The sequence below is a fragment of the Pelobates fuscus genome, chromosome 9 (genome assembly GCF_036172605.1).
Source record: "Pelobates fuscus isolate aPelFus1 chromosome 9, aPelFus1.pri, whole genome shotgun sequence".
In the NCBI taxonomy this organism is placed as follows: Eukaryota; Metazoa; Chordata; class Amphibia; order Anura; family Pelobatidae; genus Pelobates; species Pelobates fuscus.
Window position 1 is genome coordinate 50,373,848 of NC_086325.1, and position 21,399 is coordinate 50,395,246.

At 44.1% G+C, this 21,399-nt stretch overlaps 1 protein-coding gene across 3 annotated transcripts in view; it reads right to left on the minus strand.

The window, feature by feature from the left end:
- Positions 1-3,633: 3,633 nt before the first annotated feature.
- Positions 3,634-21,399, minus strand: part of LOC134572769 (A-kinase anchor protein 17B-like) — a 34,367-nt gene continuing 16,601 nt past the window's right edge. For all 3 annotated transcript variants that reach the window (XM_063431951.1, XM_063431947.1, XM_063431948.1), the window contains exons 3-5: positions 13,573-13,697; positions 6,393-6,618; positions 3,634-5,557 (exon numbers count right to left, since the gene is read on the minus strand). In XM_063431951.1, coding sequence (XP_063288021.1) covers positions 3,956-5,557; positions 6,393-6,618; positions 13,573-13,697 — 1,953 coding nt within the window. In that variant the 3' untranslated portion in view covers positions 3,634-3,955. The remainder of the gene's footprint in view (positions 5,558-6,392; positions 6,619-13,572; positions 13,698-21,399) is intronic.

A 21,399-nucleotide genomic window follows, 5' to 3' on the forward strand; every position in this document is an offset into this window, starting at 1 on the left:
TTAATAAGCTAAAGTTGTTTTTGTGACTCTAGTGTACCTTTAATCTGCATGCATGCCTTTCAGTTTGGGTGGGACAGCGCCAATTTCGGGATCCTGTCTCTGGTTTGTTCTCATGCTTCTCCTACTGGCTCCTCGACCACTGACATTGCACAGATTTTGGATCCTCTCATGCTCATGTGATTTACAATATTAAGCAGTGAGGGGCCCACCTCAGATTACACTCTTACTCTGCCACATCCCAGCAGAAATTAACACTTTCTATGCAGTTTGCTAAAAAATTGGAGGAGCCTCTGCATTGTGCTGATAAGCACCTGTTGCAAAAGCTGAATTGAAAGTGGACAGGCTGAGAGTGAAATGCATGTGTTGCTTTTATATAGGTCTGTGCATGGAACAAATATACATTTATTAATGTACAGCCTATTTATCTAATGATGCAGAGAGGCTGTGCAGGGAAAGAGCACTGAACAGAGAGGGAAGTGCTCCTATGGGCCGACCAGTTATAGGGGTCTTTCGCCCCAGGCAGGGAGAGTGCAATTTGTTAAAGGTAGGTGTTGTATCATGTAACATTGTCAATAAGACAATAACGTATCCTTTAATATAGTTAACATTATTTTATAAACTCTGCTGCCAATCACGTGCTCATGGCTCTTCTCAAGAGCAGTGTTAATTTTGGCGGCAAATTTAAATTTAGTTTTAATCAGTCTTTTGACTAAAAAGCCATTTTAGTTTTAGTCGTAGTTTAGTCATCTGAATTGTTTGTTTTAGTCGAATATATCTCCAGTAAATTTTAGCCGACTAAATCTAATGGAGATTTTAGTCAACACGACTAAAATCTAATGGGTTTAAATAAAGCCTCTGTCTCTTTTGCCCCAGCCCCTCTAGGTGTCTCTCTCACAAGCCCTGGTTTGTCTCTTTTGCCCGTTCCACAGCCCCTCTGTGCAGTGTTAAATTTTGCGGACTATGACTAAAACTACATTTCAATTTACTTTTAGTCATAGTCTTCTGACTAACATGCCATTTTAGTTTGTCGTATTTTAGTCATATGAAGTGTTTTAATTTTAGTCGACATAAATTGTTAGTCGACAAAATTAACACTGTTCCAGAGGAGGATGAAGTATTGCGTTCTAGGTGTGATTGTAGTATACATACAACACATACCCAAGTGAAAATTCCTCCTTTGACTTTACTGACAACCTTTCTGACCAACCACACACAGGGCTGCACACGAGGTGCTCCATACCCTGTGTGATGTTTGTCTATTCGTGCATGTCTAGGGACTTTGTGTCCCAGACATGGGACACTAGGGAAGAAACCAGAGTCAGGATCCCGAAATTGGCAATGTCCCACCCAATCTGAAAGGCATATGATAATTTTTTCCTATTTATTGGAAATTCTAACACAGAATATTTTGTCCTGTGCCAACTATTTAGAGCTTAAAAATGAATAGCTTTTTTTGATGGTTACTTTAACCCAGCCTTTTTGGAACAGTCAGAGATTCTTCTGCAAAATGCTGGCGAAGGCGCAGAGCTGAAGGTTCAATCTTTGATATCTGGCAAGAGTGCTCAGTACATTCTACCTGCTGGTCCAAGTAACACAGTTTGTTGCAACCTACATAAAAATAGCCCTACTGCAGACAGCAGACACTTTATTAGGTTTTTACTGATCAGCTCACCTCCCACGATTTCCTATGTGCTATATTGCTGTTGGTACATAAATGGACGGAGTGTCAACCCTTTACTAGTGCAAGATGTGGTGATAATTGTGGTACACTCCCTTTAATATACTATTTCATTTTTTTCCTTCTCTATCCTTTTCCACTTGGCCCCCTCCCCCTGTTCTTTCTTTTGGTCCCCTACACCAAGGGTAGGCAATCTTTGGCACTCCAGATGTGGTGGGAGTACATCTCCCCTGATGCTTTGCCAGCATTATGATGTAGTCCACAACATCTGGAGTGCCGAAGGTTGCTTACACCATTTGAATTGTTAAATATAAGTTTGCTAGATAATCGCACTAAATGAAAAATATAAAAAAAAAAGTAAAAAAGGAACAGACCCAGTTTTTATTCCATCTATATCTATATCTATATATATATATACATATACATATACACACACACATGCCATAATGCATTGTGAAACCGAGCTTCAAGAATCCTTGTAACATTTTCCTTTTCAGGCAACTACTGTATCTTTAAATATCCAACATCCCACTGACCTGACTATGTCCCCATTCTGGGTAAAGATGATAGGACTGCTCTTTGGACTATGGCAATGCAAATAGGTTTTCTGTTTGAGATCTCAAACAGGTATTATTTTAACCATTAATAACACTATTCCCAAATCTATTGCTACAGAAAGACATGGGACACAACCCACCCCCCATCTGTACATTTGCTTAAACACCTTAGTCTCTATAATCTCTTTTGCTCAAGTCCAAGAGAGTTATTTACTAAAGTGAGATTTGTTGGGAATTCAAAGTAAATTTGTAATTCTGTTCTGGGTTATCCATTAAGCTGTCCTGAATTAAAAATTATTTAAAAATGTAGGTCAAAGTAACAAAAATGAAAACACAGCTTAAAGTTCTTTTCATGTATGGATTTTTGGGGCCTAAAATATGACATTCACTGTGAATTCCCTTCAGTGAATTATACGTTATATCGGGTCCCTCTTCATGTATGTATTTAAATGGATCGATCTATGTTAGTACTATACAAGTGTCTATGCCCTTTAAGGAAGTATGGAAAAAGGTAAAAAAGTGATAATCTCAACACAGTTACAACAAATATATGTAATTTTACATAAATTGTGTTTTACTTAAAAGTGCTTTTAAAAATTATTTATTTTGGGGCAGCATCAATATGGACATTTCATGACACAAGCAGGAAACAGGAGCATGATAGATGGAATTTTCACACCAAGAAATGGCACAAAAAGGATTTTTTTTAAATAAGGTGACAGAACAGAAACTATACTTTTTCGTCCAAAGGGACTACAGAAAATGTCGTAAATTTTGTTGTTTTCTGCCATGTAGAGTTGCTCGCCATTGTGGTAGCAAAAACCTTGCAGGTTTAATCACCAAAGTGAAAATTCAAAGTGAATTTCAAATTTAAGGTCTAAATAGATGTGCGGGCAAAATTCTCTGAGTTAGCTATGTTTTTAGTTCAGGTACTCTTGCCTTACATTAATTCCCTTTGATTTCTAACCTGCAAGGTTTTTGCTACAATGACCCTTTCAATGAAGGCAGTCTGAGCACGGTTATCAACTGGTCTAACCAAAGCTGGGGGTATTCATAGCACTTACAGCACAAGTGCTGCTTGTCCATTGTTAATACAGAATTATCAAAGTATTCGTAATATGATTTTTGTCCATATTTTAAAGTCATTTATTGACTAAGAAGGTCAGAACCGGTTAACTGCGCATGCAGCCTTATGAACAGATGTGTTATGATGCCTAGATTGCCCTTTAATTAAGGGTACATTTTCTCATACTAATTAGAAATATTTAATCCAAAATAAAAATAAAATAAAAAAAGATTTCTGAAGTCATTTATTCACTTAACTCAAAATTGTCTCAAATCTGAAATTGCTAAATTTATGTTAAAATAGTGACTTCAGCCAATCTGGAGAATTTTCGGCCAAAATATTGCCCTTCAAATTTCTGTTCACATATTTTTTCCAGAGTTGATTAAACTAACCCCTTACTTCTCACCTACAAAACGCATACAACATACATATTCTAAAATCAGTATTACTGTAAACATAAAACACAAACACAAAACATTTTTGGTGGTAAAGCATACTATTTACTCGGTAACAAATTTTACTGCAAATATGCTTCACAGAAAGGCACTTAACAGGAGTTCATAACAAAACGGTTTTAACAAAATCCTTACGCTCATACTCTCTCTGTACCATATAATACATCTAAAAGATTTCCACTTCACATGTTCAACAAATCTATCCCCAATAAAAATGTTGTTCCCAATCCAAATAATCATTAAACGTGCCTTTACCACGTATGCCATGTTGGGCAACTTTTCTCGTTTGTTGAGTAGGTCTGGGAATGTACCTCCTCTGAGGTTTTTTATAATCCAATGAGGATTCACCTTGCTCAGAAGATGACTCCTCTTGCCCACGGGAAGAGGCTTCATCTTCCCCAGAAGATGACAAAACATCTCCTTGACAGTAGTATCCCCACTGATCAGGCTGCCGCTTTGATTTTCGGTGATGGGCTGCATTATGGCTCACTCTCTTGGGTATATGTTTAACTCTCTCATTGTGTTGATCCCCCCACGAATCACTCAAGCTAGTTTCGGTCACTGAGCTATCTTTACGGCGACTTTCATCTTCCATCAAGCGGTGTTTGTGCATCTTTTTCTTTAACTTCTTTCGTTTCCGTAATAATCCATCTTCGGTGTCTACCTCTGTATCAGACTCGGTTGTCTCTGTATCATATACAGGATGGAAGTGTTTTCGGCATAGCCGTGCCCGTTTACATCGTGAATGCTTTTTGAGACCCTTGCGTACGGAGTAAGACTGTAGAAAGTGTCCCAGTATATCTTTGTGGCAGCACATCCTATCATGATCAGAAAAGCAGCAGGGTTTTACTTTTTTCACACGCGCAACATTTCTCGGTTTCCTTGGAATTTTACGATTATTAACTGGCCTTTCTTTTCCATCACTTAGTTCCTCGCTGAAGTATTCAGAGGTACTGCTTATTTCCTCTAGTACGTCTTTAAGTTCATGAACTGATCCAGAGCTTTCAGTATCCTCACCATCCTTCCAAGTTCCTGGATCATCTTTCTCACAGTTCTTTTTCCGGCAAGTTCTTGAAGTCAACAATGGTTGCTCGTTTTCACTTTCCATCAAATTCTCCTGGAATTTGTTGGAGAATGTGTGATGGTTAGATGTCTCTTGTAAATGTTTTTCTGATTTTGGAATAGTTTTCTTCCATGTATCAAGGGTTTCTGTTGGTGAGTCGGTCTCTGACAAATTTTCCATCTCTGCAAAATGACCATTTGTGTTCTTGAGTTTAATTTTAAAGCTATCCCCATTGCAAAGAACGACTCGCTGGCAGCAAGACTTATTTTCACTGTCACCTGTTTCCAGGAACAACCTTGCATACTCTGGGCAGTGGTAATAATTTAACAAGTAATTAATAAATTCATCTGTTTCATAAACTTTTAGTCTTTTGTAGCAGCTTTCATTCAAAACAGTGCAGGGAATCTTGGACAGTTGGTGGTCAAAACATTCTCCTTCACCACCTTCCAACTGTTCTTGAGTAGTGCAATAGTCGATGTCACAATTCCAGTTATTTTTAAGAGAGAGCAATTTTTTTTTCCGTTTTATCTGAGGTTTATATAATCTATGCAAGTAGGACTTGGACATACTACGTTCCATCTCTTCTTCAGTCTCTGACTCATGTTGGGTACTACTCTCCTCTGTTGGAGATAGAGTTTTGGTTTTAATGGAACAAGAAGGCATAGAGTATTCACTGCATTCTTCTGTAACATCACAATCCATGGGCTCTTCATTGAGTCTCCTGAATGGTACCAGGTCCTTCAGGTACAAAACAAAAAATACATTGTGTGAAAGAAAGACATCTTAATGTAACAAACTACAAAGCAAACATACATTCCAACATACATAGATTCCTAGGACAGATTCAAAACTCCTGGTAAAGTAGGTAATCAAGACATGACCGGGTTTAATAAAACTTTAGTCTGGACCAATCACCTGCTGAGGGAGGTGATTTCTACATTTCTAGCTATGTGTTATTATTTCAGTAAATATCCCATGTCATTGTTTAAGTTAAGATTTATACGCTAGGCAATTACTAAACTAATAAAATAAAAATGCTAATGAAAAAAGAAGTAAATGAATAACAGCAAAGTGTTCCAACCACGTTGGTAAAAATGCAATTTGTGTCAAGGAACTCACTTTATTTTGTGATGCTCGAGTTAGAGCTCATGTTTCTTAAGTCCCATCAAATGTAGCAGAAATTAATACACTCTGTACTCAGCGGTGAAATTTATTCAACCAAGCCAAGGCAGGTGGTACCAGCAATGTTTATGCACTGCACAAGCCTTTGTCAAGCCAGGTTTTAGAAAGACACTTGCAAAGCGGAAATGTTGCTCGATCCACCAATTTGGTTGAATAAATGGATTCACCAATGAGAAGCTGAGTGCGAAGTGTATTCATTCCAACCAGAATGGTGACATTGCTGAAAGATGTTAAAAGAGAACGGGACATTTTAAGTTAGTAATCACTGCTTTATGGGTTCATATGATCTATAGACAGGTAGATAAAATAACTGTCTCACTTGCTCTACAATATCTAATGCTTTGACACTTATTCGTTATTCCAAGCACTAGTTTAACATTAAACTACTTACAGTGACTTTGTCCAATAGTAACGAGAGAAGCTTGATTGATTCAACACGTCTTTGAGCTAGGAGCATTTTCCGATCCTCCCATTCTTGCGTGTCTTCCACCACGTCAGTGGAAATGTTATTGTTTTCTACAGTGCATTCTTTATAGCTTTTATGTTTCTGAAGTTTTCGTTTCAACTTTGTGCGTCTTCTCCTGGCTCTATATTTTTGTTCTAAGGCTTTTCTTTTTCTATGAGAAAAAAAATAAAAATATTCAAAACAAAAAAAATAAATAGAAACATGATACATCCTAGTTTTCCTTTAACAATTACAAAAAGTCACTGATAGGGTAGAGTTCTACTCGGCTGAATCTTAAAGCGGCACTGTCATGCTGAACTTACCTTTCCTCAATCTCTTCCTCTTCCCCCCCTCTCTCAGGATCTGTTATTCTTTTCTTCCTGTCTTCTTTAGTTTTCTTTAAAATCATAAGACAAAGTAGGGACTCTGTCTTATGGAGGATTCCTCCGCTTGACCAGCTCTGACCAGCGGAGGAGCAAAGTGTGCTTCATTTCCGCTGGTCAGAGCAATTTTCCCATGATCCCTAGCTTTCCTCCCAGTTCCCACAATGCTTCCTGTCAGTATTGCCGAAAGTCCTGTCACTTAGACAGAACGCCGGCAAAACTGCCGAATTGCATCCTAACAGAATGAGAAGAGTTTCTCCATTGGTGTTAGGATGCAATTCGGTACTTTGTTCGGATCGGAATTTCATTCTGATGAATGAAACCCCGATCCTATTCATTGCTGTGGCTGCATCTTGCAGCCGCTTAGTAGATAACTCCCTAATTCCCACGGTATCAGGGAGCTATCTACTAAAAGGCTGAAAGACCTAAACTGGTCTTTCAGCCAACTTTACTAATACCAAGTAAAAATGAATAGTAAATAATATGCCCCTACTCGCTATACCGCGAGTAGGGGCATGTCTAGTAAGCAGTGAGCAGCCTGTGGCTGCTCACTGTAAAAAAAAAAAAAAAAAAAAAAAATATTGCCCCCCACCCCTAAACGACGGGTGGGGGCTGTAAAGTAAAATAAGGGAGGGAGACCTATTGTCCCCCCCCCCCCCCGGCCCCCACCCCTGAGCGGTGGGTGGGGGCCATAAAGATAATGAGGGGGGGGGGGGGGACCTACTGTCCCCCCCCCCCCCCCCCGGCCCCCACCCCTGGGCGGCGGGTGGGGGCCATAATGGTAATAAGAGGGGGGGACCTACTGTCCTCCCCCCCCCCCGGCCCCCACCCCTGGGCGGCGGGTGGGGGCCATAATTGTAGTACGGGGGGGGGACCTACTGTCCTCCCCCCCGGCCCCCACCCCTGGCCGGCGGGTGGGGGCCATAATGGTAATAAGAGGGGGGGGGGGGGGGAACCTACTGTCCTCCCCCCCCCCGGCCCCCACCCCTGGGCGGCGGGTGGGGGCCATAATAGTAGTAGGGGGGGGGGGACCTACTGTCCTCCCCCCCCCCCCCCCGGCCCCCACCCCTGGGCGGCGGGTGGGGGCCATCATAGTAATAAGGAGGGGGGGGGCTACTGCCCCCCCCCGGCCCCCACCCCTGGGCGGCGGGTGGGGGCACTAAGTAAATTCCCCCCCCCCCCCATCAAGGTGACTAGGGGTGCCCAAGCCCCTAGTCACCCACCCCCCACCCAAATAAAAAATGCCCCTACCTACCCCCCTCACCCTAAAAAATAGTGAGGGGGGAATAAAATTGCTAACCTGTAAAGTAAAATTAAACTTACCATTCGACGTCTTCTTTTTTCTAAAATCTTCATTTTTCAGCCCCAAAAAAGGCCAAATAAAAAACCATCAAAAGCCGTCGAACTAAAAATAAAATAAAAAACCCGAGCGCAAAAAAAAAAAAACCCGACGAAAAAGAAAAAACCCGAGCGCACATAAAAATAATCCATCTTCACCCATGGAGGGCTCCGCGCAGACTGAGCTCCGCAGGGCGGGGCAAGGCTTATAAAGCCTTGCCCCGCCCTGCAATTAGCCTAAGAACACTCTGATTGGTGGGTTTAAGCCAATCAGAGTGCTCTTTGTAATTTTACAAGCGTGGGAAAGTTCTTTGGAATTTTCCCACGCTTGTAAAATGACAGAGCACTGTGATTGGATGGCTTGAAATCCATCCAATCACAGTGCTCTGTGTCATTTTACAAGCGTGGGAAAGTTCTTTGGAATTTTCCCACGCTTGTAAAATGACACAGAGCACTGTGATTGGATGGCTTGAAATCCATCCAATCACAGTGCTCTGTGTCATTTTACAAGCGTAGGAAAGTTCTTTGGAATTTTCCCACACTTGTAAAATGACACAGAGCACTGTGATTGGATGGATTTCAAGCCATCCAATCACAGTGCTCTGTGTCATTTTACAAGCGTGGGAAAGTTCTTTGGAATTTTCCCACGCTTGTAAAATGACACAGAGCACTGTGATTGGATGGCTTGAAATCCATCCAATCACAGTGCTCTGTGTCATTTTACAAGCGTGGGAAAATTCCAAAGAACTTTCCCACGCTTGTAAAATGACAAAGAGCACTCTGATTGGCTTAAACCCACCAATCAGAGTGTTCTTAGGCTAATTGCAGGGCGGGGCAAGGCTTTATAAGCCTTGCCCCGCCCTGCGGAGCTCAGTCTGCGCGGAGCCCTCCATGGGTGAAGATGGATAATTTTTTTGTGCGCTCGGGTTTTTTCTTTTTCGTCGGGTTTTTTTTTTGCGCTCGGGTTTTTTATTTTATTTTTAGTTCGACGGCTATGATGGTTTTTTATTTGGCCTTTTTTGGGGCTGAAAATGAAGATTTTAGAAAAAAGAAGACGTCGAATGGTAAGTTTAATTTTACTTTACAGGTTAGCAATTTTATTCCCCCCTCACTATTTTTTAGGGTGAGGGGGGTAGGTAGGGGCATTTTTTATTTGGGTGGGGGGTGGGTGACTAGGGGCTTGGGCACCCCTAGTCACCTTGATGGGGGGGGGGGGAATTTACTAAGTGCCCCCACCCGCCGCCCAGGGGTGGGGGCGGGGGGAGGACAGTAGGTCCCCCCCCCCCCAATTATTGTTATGGCCCCCACCCGCCGCCCAGGGGTGGGGGCCGGGGGGGGAGGACAGTAGGTCCCCCCCCTTTTACCATTAGGGCCCCCACCCGCCGCCCAGGGGTGGGGGCCGGGGGCTGGAGGACAGTAGGTCCCCCCCCCTTATTACTATTATGGCCCCCACCCGCCGCCCAGGGGTGGGGGCCGGGGGGGAGGACAGTAGGTCCCCCCACTACTATTATGGCCCCCACCCGCCGCCCAGGGGTGGGGGCCGGGGGGGGGGGAGGACAGTAGGTCCCCCCCCCTTATTACTATTATGGCCCCCACCCGCCGCCCAGGGGTGGGGGCCGGGGGGGGAGGACAGTAGGTCTCCCCCCCCCCACCTATTAATATTATGGCCCCGACCCGCCGCCCAGGGGTGGGGGCCGGGGGGTGGAGGACAGTAGGTCCCCCCCCCCCCCTTATTACTATTATGGCCCCCACCCGCCGCCCAGGGGTGGGGGCCTGAGGGGAGGACAGTAGGTCCCCCCTCATTCCCATTATGGCCCCCACCCGCCGTCCAGGGGTGGGGGAGGACAGTAGGTCCCCCGTCCCCCCCCCCCTTATTACCCCTTTTTTTTTTTATTTTTTTTTTTACAGTGAGCAGCCACAGGCTGCTCACTGTTTAGTGGACATGCCCCTACTCGCGGTATAGCGAGTAGGGGCATTGGGGAGATTTTAATCTCCCTTGTGCTATTATGGGGGTCATATTGACCCCCATAGAGTGAGGAGGGGACCTGGGGGGCTTATGAAGTGGTGGGGAGCACTGCTCCCTGCCGCTTCTGTCTTTACATATTGCAAGGAGGGAGCTGCACGCCGGTAGCTCCCTCCTTGTAATAAACCGAACAAACAAACGAACACTGATACACAGTGTTAGTTTGTTCGTCTGATTTTTTCTATTCATTCATTCGTCTGTCTGATGAATGAATGAATAGGTGAAATTCCCGTTCGCATGTCCAGATGTTTCACTGGGCATGTGCGGGAATCTCAGGGCTATCTAGTGTGGGTAGATGACGTGTCCCACAGGGACTTCACCTACCCACACAAAGATGGCGGCGCCCTGAATATAGATCGGGGCAGAAAATAAAGAATAAAAAATAGGTAATGTGGGGGGCATAGGGGCATTTGGGGGTGACTAGGGGGTCGATTGGATGTAGTTGAGGCGGGAGGGGGTTAAAAAAAAAAACGGAATTCGGCATGACAGTGCCGCTTTAAGACTAAAAGCCTTGTACATTGCAAGGACGTCACATATGTAGTTTTGCACCTGACCATGCCAGAACATCACATACATAGTCTTGGCACACGACCATCTCTGTGCTCTGCTATTCTAAGAAGACCCTACCCCTATACTCTCCTATTCTCAAAGGATCCCACCCAGTAATGCCCCCTAGATACGTTTTGTATCAATGACTTGTTACATGCCCATACCATGATGTATGCACGATTTGTCCATTCTGTTAGTTAATAGTTGTCAATATTTGATTGGTAATTAACGATACTCCCCTATACTCCCCTTTATTGCGTGTTATTATAAAACCATTGTTCTGTTTAATAAAGAGAAGACGTTTTCTTGAACTGACTCAAATATATGTCTTTCAATAGAGTGTCTCCCAGTACTGGAATGGTGCGGCTCGGTCTGGATAGAACTTTAAAACCATGGCAGGTAATTCTGGTGATCACCAAGGACAGGAATATGTTCCAACAGCCACTGAGCTGGTAATGGGTATGTGCTCAGTTACACTGGTATATGTTGATGGAGTGAAGCTAAGATAATGAAAGTCATTTTATGGACTGTCCAACAAGTATGTAATATACAGGCATACCCCGCTTTACATACACTCACTTTACATACACTCGCGAGTATACTTAAAGGTATACTTAAAGACATTCCCGCGCCTCTTCTGTTTGCGAGTTAACAGTAAATGGAAGGTTCCATTCTCGCCCAGATCAGCTCAGTTCAGGGTCTTTGGGGCAAGAACTTTTCACACCTTCTGACATGGCACAGGTTAATCATCTCAAATTTGTAACGCCTACTCCTAGCTGAACATATGCATTTTTTTCTGCCCATACATTGTTCATATTCTGCAATCTGCGCCATTCAGTGAAAGGGTTTACCCTGCCATTTTCTATAACTATGACTTAGCAGCTTAGCTGCATTCGCCACAATTCTGAGGATTCAAAGTTCAAAGAGGATTCAAAGATAAATGGTACAATCTGGAATGAGATTTTCTTTTTACTGTTTGTTTTAACTGAATAAAAGCCCATTGGAAATCTCTAAATAAATCACTGGTAATAAAATCACTGAAAATCTGCAGTTGCAGTATCTGTTATGCCTGTAAATTACTATTACAATGCAGTACATGCATTGGGAAGTAAAAAAAAGGTATTGCTTCACTTTAAGTACATTTTCGTTTTACATACATGCTCTGGTCCCATTGTGTACTTAAAAGTGGGGTATGCCTGTAGCTCCACTAGACACCCTCCAAGCATTCACCTTCACTTCTCGGTCTTTCCACTCAAACACCTTAAATTGAAGCTGTCATTACAAAAGATAACATCTACTCAAGTAATTGCCGGCATATTGGTGCCTAAATGGAATGACGTCGCTCACTGTAATCCTACATTTGACTCGCCAGCTTGAGGGAAATTTATCGCTGCTAGAGCACAAAATTGCAAAGGTGTTGTTTCCCCTAGTCAATCAATTCTCGGCACACATGCTAACCTGCCGGCGTAGCCCTGAATGCTAAGACATGATTGACAGGTTATGGGAGAGTGCCATTTGTATCACAACACTTTTGCATGGTTTCTGTATTGAAAAGGGCTTATTCAAATAGTTGTTCGTGTTGTCACCTGCCTAGGTTTGTCTTTGATATCCTGACATTGGTTCATTATTTAGGGACTTAAATAGTTATTTGAACACTATAGTGTGAGGAATACATTTTTGTATTTCAGACACTATAGTGTTCCTTAAAACGACCTTCTACCCAGTTGAAATTTGTTCCCATGACTTGCTCCTCATTCAAGGTGAGTGCATTATATGTCCACAGGCAGACCATTCTCGGGTCTATTTTGAATCTCCCCAATGTGGTAATAATCCAAGAATCCAATCATGCAAACTGCAGCTAGTTACTTGAAGCCATTACTTGAAAATCTGTTTGACATTTTGTATATGGTGACCTCAAAAGCGCTGATGAACCTGCAATAGATTACTGAATGATAACTGAACCGAATTCTGGATTTGCAAAAAGTCTTCCATCGTCCATGTGTCAGAACTACCAGGGCTAAAAAGGTTGCTATTGTGAGTAGGGCATAAAAAGGGGGAAAGGTCAGGAGGGAGCCCATCTTGGCAATATACTAAATATAAGATTTAGAAGTGTAGCGCTTTTAAATACGAATGCTCCCACACTACACAACTACCAAAGTGGGCAGCACCACAGGGACCACTAAGGATTTTACTCCCTCTCTGTAAAACGATATCCCGGATTGTGGTAAAAAATATTCTTAATGATAATGCCACAAAAAGAACCCTCATACCTAGAGTACTCTACACACAATAAAACTTACCAAAACTCACCAAATTGACAATAAATGACACTTGGAGAAATCGACACAATCACTCGGCCAGCACTCACATTCAATCACATTCAACCAAACACACACACACACACACACAATCACATTCAACCAGCCATCACATACACAAACTATAACACATACACACAACCAGCCATCACATACAATTATATCCAGCCAACCCCACAAACAAAATTACACTCAACCAAATCCACACACACATCACGCTCAGCCAACACACATATCATACTCAGGTGTATTTCTTAGGGGGAGTGACAAGGGGCCCCTTCTTTTAATTTTAAACCGGGGCACAGTTTTTCCTAGTTAGACCTTCGTACTAGGACACATGTTCCTTTCTCTGATCACACTACACTAATGTGGGTTTCCTGAAGTGCCACAGATGTAACGTTAATGTGCACAGATGGTCTTTTCAATATGACACACGGTGACTGATGTGTGCATGCATGCGTACATACTGCAAACTACAACAAACCATATCTTTACCTTCTTTAAATGTCTCTTACCTCTTCACTTCGTCGTCTTGCTTTTCCTGTTTTCTCTGCTGTTCTAGCTCTTGCAGTTTAACTCGTTCAGCATTTCTCCTGTTTATTGCCTCTTCACTAAAGTGGTCAGTATCATCCAGAGTCACCTTATAAAAATAATGACAATTACAAATTTAAAAAAAAAAAAGTTGAATAAACTTTAATGTAGGAACCATCAAATGTAATTAAAGGCATACAAGGCCCAAGAGTACTTCTAAGAATAAAATGTATTCATATGTAACAATTTAACTCATGCCTCAGATGTGGTCTGTATTAGTCCATCTAAAAATTTAAAAACTTGCAGTAATATAAATAAACAAACTGCAAGGTTGGCTAAGAGCAGCTGGGCCTGGTGCTGACCGTCCAGGACAATAGTGAGATTCCTATTTAAGTTTTCACTGGTCCCAGGCGGTTTTCTTTTGTTTGCCTGTTTTATTTCTTTAATAGTCATTTTGTGCTTGTTTTATTTTTGTTTGTTTTTTAGTACTAAAAGGCATCGGTAACAATAGAACAAATGCTAATTATGAAAAAAAAAATAGTTTGTGTGACCTAATGCACTAGAAATCATAAACAAAACTTGCTGAAAGTTGCAAGAGAAAGATCCCCATGATGTTAAGAGCTATAGACCCATCTCTCTTTTGAATGAAGACCTAAAACTTTATGCAGGTATTATGGTGCACAGATTAAGTTCTGTTATATCTAAGCTAATCCATATAGATCAGGTAGGATTTATTCCAGGAAGGGCATTGGCAAATCATATACGAACATTATCCAATGTTTTTGAGATTGCTAAGCTAAGAAGGGTTCCGATGCTGGTCCTGTCATTGGATGCAGAGAAAGCCTTTGACAGGGTCAGCTGGTAATTCTTATCAAACACTCTAAAGGCTTTTGGCTTGTCAGGAAGTATTTATCAGGCCATATGGCTCTATATTCGAATCCTACAGGGTAAAGTAATAGGTCAGGGTATCCTTTCTAATTGATTTAAATTTAAAAATGGCACCAGACAAGGCTGTCCACTTTCTCTGCTTTTATATGTTATGACTATTGAAGTATTGGCAATGGAGATAAGAAATAACAAAATAAAAGGTTTTAATGACCATACGGAGATAAAAATAAAACTATATGCAGATGATGTACTCATCGTCATGGAAGACCCTGTAAACTCAATTAATGAGCTAATGAAAGTAATACGGATATATAGTCGTTTCTCAAATTATAAATTAAACATCTCTAAGACAATGGCCCTTTCTTTCTTTTTTAAGAACACCTCAAATGAAAACAGAGATTATGACTAACTTTTAATTTCTCTGGGCAAATGAACACTTTTCTTATCTAGGTCTAAAAATGTCAGCAAATCCACAAAATTGGATGGAAATGAATTTGCTCCCATTGATTAGAGAAATCAATATAAAGTTAAAAACATGGGCAAAAATAAATAAATATATCATGGTGGGGTAAGATTAATACCATCAAGACTTATGTTTTACCAAAGCTAACATATATATTGAGTCTAATTCCAAGCAATATTCCCATAAATTGGATTAATCTATTACAAGCTTCATTCACAAAGTTTATTTGGTCAAAGAAAAGACCTAGGATTAGCTCTAAAATGTTGTCTAAGAAAATAGAACAAGGAGGATTAGGGATTCCATCCACTATAAGATTGGTCCAGGCCATTCACTTAACACACGCAATACGTACCTTCCAAGAATCACCCCAAGAAGAAAGTTGGTATAAACTAGAAACTAAGAGAATAGAAACGTTTAAAAATATTTCTGCAACTTTCTGGTTTTCTGACCAAGAATTCAGAAAATTGCATTTTTATAATGTAAACTTCGCTTTAAATCACATCTTAAAAAACTGGTATGAAATTAAACGGAAGTTAGATATAAAATAATATTTTTGCCCCATCTCTTAGAATAGAATTACAAAATGATTTATTACCAGATATTAATTTATATTCTTGGTCTGTAAAAGGTATTAAAACAGTTGCGGATTTAATTTCTGCAGGAAAAAAAAGAACATTTGACGATCTTAAAATGACACAATTTTCGAATAAGACTTTTTTGATTATCTAAAAGTCAGATCTTATCTAAAGAAAAGGTTAAAATTCCCTAATGAACCCCAGGATAGGGGGAGGAGCGCCACCACAAAGCTGGGCCTTCATAGGTGAGGGAGATACCCTCCCCATACACAAAACACTACTAAACACAGATTTAAAACCACTACGGGAAATGACCGAAGGCCGCCCACCAACAAGTCAACAAATGCTTCGATACACGCAACTTCTATTGATCACTTCCGAATAGAGATGCTATACACCGAGACCTAACATGGTTCCAGAGCCTCTGCGATAACAAAACCTCCCTGGACAAGGCCATCTCCTTCCTATACCAGCACCTCCTGGTGGAACACCTCGAAACCAAAAACACCTACAGATGTAGATGGGAACAGATGCTCGCCAAAACATTCAGCGATTCCCAATGGGAAAAAATACTAATTCTACATCATAAATGCTCTTCTAGCTCCAAATATCAAGAGACCAACTACAAACTGCTGGCATTCTGGTACAAGACGCCAGATAACTTACATAGAATATTCCCAGAGGTGCCCGACACGTGTTGGAGGTGTGGCACGAACCCAGGAACGCTGATACACATCTGGTGGGACTGCCCACACATCACACCATTCTGGAACGCGATACAACAAAAAACCAAGGAGATACTTGGAGACGAAGGGAACTTCGACAAGGAACTGTCCCTACTACACTCCACGCCAGTCCCCATCGGAACCTACAGGAAATCAATCCTCCAACACCTCCTAAAAGCAGCCAAAGCCCTGATCCCGCTGTATTGGAAGCAGAACGCAATCCCAACAACAGGGCTATGGCTGGAAAGAATTTAGGAAATATACACGGCGGAATCGATACAGGCATCCCTCCTGGGAACCGAAGAGAAACACACAGACAGGTGGTGACCGTGGCTGATCTACGTGGCAGAGCAATCCGCACGGACAGGAGGAAACACGCAAACACAGCTACAGACATGAACACTGCAACCAGAATAACAAACCCCCATCCGCTGGAACCCAGCACACCCCCCGAGCACGGAGAACCGAACGAATGGGCGGGCCCACCCCCCTTTACCCTCATCCTCACCCCACTCTCTTCCCCCCCACCACTCCCTCCCTCCTCCTGCCCCCTACCTTTCCTGCCCCCCCCCCTACTGACCGACCACAGAATGCTGTAATTGTCTAGGCACTAGCAACTCGACCGTTCACACATGACGTTCGATATACCATCCACCATAAACACTCATCGCCGAAAAACACCCGATGAGCACCTAACCGACACCAAAACTATGAAGCGCATTGACGTCTCAGCCTCTCACAACAGAAACACTTATACACTGGAATACATATTCAACAATATTCACCACTCCCATAAATACGGGACCCCTGGGCACCCACCATGTTAAGGATACAAAAAAAAAAAAAAAGAATATAGAGGGACAAGTATAAAAGAATAGAACAGAACGAAACAACAAGGTTTTAGGAAAAAGAAGACTTTAGTGAATCAATCCCCTCTTGGAAGGAGCACTGATGAAGCAGTACTGATAAGGATCCCGACAACTACTTTCCAAAGCAAATCTTTTATTATATAATATGGAAAAGAAATACTACCCACCAGCAATATTGATATGGAATAGAGATTTAGATATACAAATCTCTTTTAGAGACTAGTGCAGCTCAATTCAGATGCTTAGAAAAAACCTACACCATTTGAACCTGAATGAGCTGCATTATAAGATCCTAAACAGGTGGTACTTCGTCCCCAAATGGATAAACAAAATATTCCCTACTCAATCTTTTGATTGTTGGAGATGCGGGACAAAAGAGGCAGATATTTTACACATATGGTGGCAGGGGCGGACTGACCGGTCGGGCACTTCGGACATGGTCCGAGGGCCCGGCCGGGAGGGGGGCCCGCCATCAGGGGGCCCGGCCGCCCCTTTAAATGCTGCAGACGCCTGAGCGCTCTCTTAAGAGCGCTCAGGCGGCTGCAGCTTCTCACCTCCCCTCCCCGTAGCGTGGCCGAGAGGCTCTGCGTCCGCGGTGCCGGCCGGAGTTATAGGAAGGTGCACACACACTGAGTGTGCACCTTCCTGTCAGTCCGGCCGGGTACAGGAAACAGAAACTCCTGTTCCGCGCGGAACAGGAGTTTCTGTTTCCTGTACCCGGCCGGACTGACAGGAAGGTGCACACTCAGTGTGTGTGCACCTTCCTATCAATCCGGTCGGCACCGCGGACGCAGAGCCTCTCGGCCACGCTACGAGGGGGTAAAAAGAGAGAGGGAGGGAGGGGAGAGGGAGGGAGGGGAGAGGGAGGGGGGGGGGTTAAAAGAGAGAGGGAGGGGGGGGGGTTAAAAGAGAGAGGGAGGGGGGGTTAAAAGAGAGAGGGAGGGGGGGTTAAAAGAGAGAGGGGGGGTAAAAATAGAGAGGGGAGGGGGTAAAAAGAGAGAGGGAGGGGGGTTAAAAGAGAGAAGGAGGGGGGGTTAAAAGAGAGGGAGGGGGGTTTAAAAGAGGGAGGGAGGGGGGTTTAAAAGAGAGAGGGAGGGGGGTTAAAAGAGAGAGGGAGGGGAGGTTAAAAGAGAGAGGGAGGGGAGGTTAAAAGAGAGAGGGGAGGTTAAAAGAGAGAGGGAGGGAGGTAAAAAGAGAGAGGGGAGTAGGGGGGGTAAAAAGAGAGAGGGAGGGGGTAAGAAGAGAGAGGGAGGGGGTAAGAAGAGAGGGGGGTAAGAAGAGAGAGAGGGGGTAAGAAGAGAGAGAGGGGGTAAGAAGGGAGGGGGGAGTAAGAAGAGGGGGAGGGGGAGTAAAAGAGGAAGGGGGGAGTAAGAAGAGGGGGAGGGGAGAGTAAGAAGAGGGGGGAGGGGGTAAGAAGAGGGGAGATTAAGAAGAGAGGGGGGGAGTAAAGGGGGTAAGAAGAGGGGAGGGGGGAGTAAAAAGAGGAAGGGGGAGTAAGAAGAGGGGGGAGGGGGGTAAGAAGAGCGGGGAGGGGGTAAGAAGAGGGGGGAGGGGGTAAGAAGAGGGAGGAGTAAGAAGAGGGAGGAGTAAGAAGAGGTGGGAGTAAGAAGAGGGGGAGGGAGAGTAAGAAGATGGGGAGAGTAAGAAGGGGGAGTAAGGAGAGGGGGAGGGGGGGAGTAAGAAGAGGGGAGAGTAAGAATGGGGGTAAGAAGAGAGTGGGAGTAAGAAGGGGGTAAGAAGAGGGGGAGGGGGGTAAGAAGAGGGGGAGGGGGGAGTAAGAGGAGGGCAATTGCCCCCTCCCCTGTCCGCAGGCACCGTGCGGGCAGCCGGCAGGGGAGGGAGGAAGAGAGGACCCGGGAGCTCAGCCTGCAGCTCCTCTGGGTCCTTCTTGCGCGAGCACAGATCGTTGCCGCGGTTACCAAGGCAACGTTACGGCTCTTGCAAGAGTAAACTCTAGCCCTGGAGCTACGGGCTAGAGTTCACTCTCAACACTGTGACCACCAGGTATTCCTGGTGGTCGCAGTGGTGAGAGTGAACTTTCGCCCCATAAACACACTGCCCCCACACCATACACATTCACACACTGCCCCCCATACACACACACTGCCCCCACACACACCATACACATTTACACACATTGCCTCACACACACACACACACATACACTGCCCACCCATACACACACAGCCCCCCATACTAACATTGCCACACACATACACAGCCCCCTCGTACACACATTGCCCCACACACCCTACACATTCACACACTACACCCCCTCACACACACTGAACCTTTCACACAGACTGCACCCCTTACACATTGCACCACTGCTCCTATACCCTACTACAGCCTCATATCCCAGCAGACCCCAGGTAAGTTGTCAAACTGTTCTTAAACGGTTTGACTACTTACTCTGGGAGGGGGGCCCGGCCCTCCTGGCACCATAACGACTACACAGAGTAGTAGTGGTTATTGTGCATGGATTATTTCTTTAAATAATCTACGAGTGCCCCAGTAGCCAGCAAGCCAGCCAACCCACAGGCCAGCCAGCCCACAGGCTGGCCAGTAGACAGCCAGCCAGCCTACAGGCCACCAGTTAGGCTTAAAGCCAGCAACCCCACAGCCTGCCAACCGCAGCCAGCAAGCCACAGCCTGCCAGCCAGCAAGCCACAGCCTGCCAGCCGCAGCCAGCAAGCCCACAGCCTGACAGCCGCAGCCAGCAAGCCCACAGCCTGCCAGCCGCAGCCAGTAAGCCCACAGCCTTCCAGCAAGCCCACAGCCTGCCAGCCGCAGCCAGTAAGCCCACAGCCTTCCAGCAAGCCCACAGCCTGCCAGCCGCAGCCAGCAAGCCCACAGCCTGCCGGCAGTAGCCAGCAAGCCCACAGCCTGCCAGCAAGCCCACAGCCTGCCAGCCGCAGCCAGTAAGCCCACAGCCTTCCAGCAAGCCCACAGACTGCCAGCCAGCAACAGTAATTAAGGTAAGAGGAGCCAACTTGGCCTAGGTATCAGCTATGTTGTGTTGCTATATTGTGAATAGGAACCAGAGTGTTGGAGAGACCCCCCTCCAGGCCCCATTAGACTCCATTGTAGTCTCTAATGGGACCTGGAGGAAATTCTTTCTAACACACTCTCTAAAGGACACTGAGATAGCCTCTGCTAGAATGCTCCCCCCCCCCCTCCATGGCCCATTAGCCCTCAATTGTAGTCTCTACTGGGGCCTGGAGGCGACTGTTTCCATCAGGGACACTGAGATGGCCTCTGTTAGAAAGACCCCCTTCCAAGCCTGTTAGACTCCATTGTAGTCTCTAATAGGGCCTGGAGGGGATTCTTTCTAACACACTCTCTAAAGGACACTGAGATAGCCTCTGCTAGAAAGACCCCCCTCCATGGCCCATTAGCCCTCAATTGTAGTCTCTACTGGGGCCTTGAAGGGATTATTGCACTTTTGTTCCTTGTGTCTAAAGATTGTGTAGGGTGTGGCTAGAGGCGGTGCATGGAGGCGGGACATGGGTGGCGCTTGCTGCGGAGTATGGGTGGGGCCTGTAAGGGGGCCCTTGATTTATTTTGCCCGGGGGCCCTGAAGGTTCTCAGTCCGCCCCTGTATGGTGGGAATGTCCGACCATTAAAGAATTATGACAAGATGTGGGGGGAAAAAAAAAAATCTTGAAGAACACAATACCCCTAAAACCAGAATTGATGCTCTTACGTATTAATATACCTAATGTTAAAAAAAAGCTTTGACCTTGCTACTCCATGTGTTGACAGCTGTTAAGCTTAGCATAGCTAGGAATTGGAAAAGTTCGTTCATACCTGACTGGTGTCTGATTAGACATCAATTAACCCCTTAAGGACCAAACTTCTGGAATAAAAAGGAATCATGACATGTCACACATGTCATGTGTCCTTAAGGGGTTAAACCATCAAATAAACATAGAAAAATATATTCCGACAAGTAATAACAAAAAACTAAGATACAATGGTTTTTGGGAGGAATCAATAAACACGGTATAATAGAGTACATGAATCCAAGGGAAGTTTAGAGAATGCACACAGTCTCCCCCCCGCCCTTCCCTCTTAGCTTCCTTTGATCAAGATCCATTTTTCTTTTTTTGTTGTTGTTATTTACTGTAGTATGGTACCAATATCGGCAAGATCTGGACAGATTAAATGCTACGCATGCTAGCAGTGACTTTTTGATACCTTTAACGCCATGAATACTATACTTTGTGACGTTCAAGCATACGTATCAAGAAGGAGAAAAGAACAGGAAGGAGAGAGAAGAGAGAAGAAA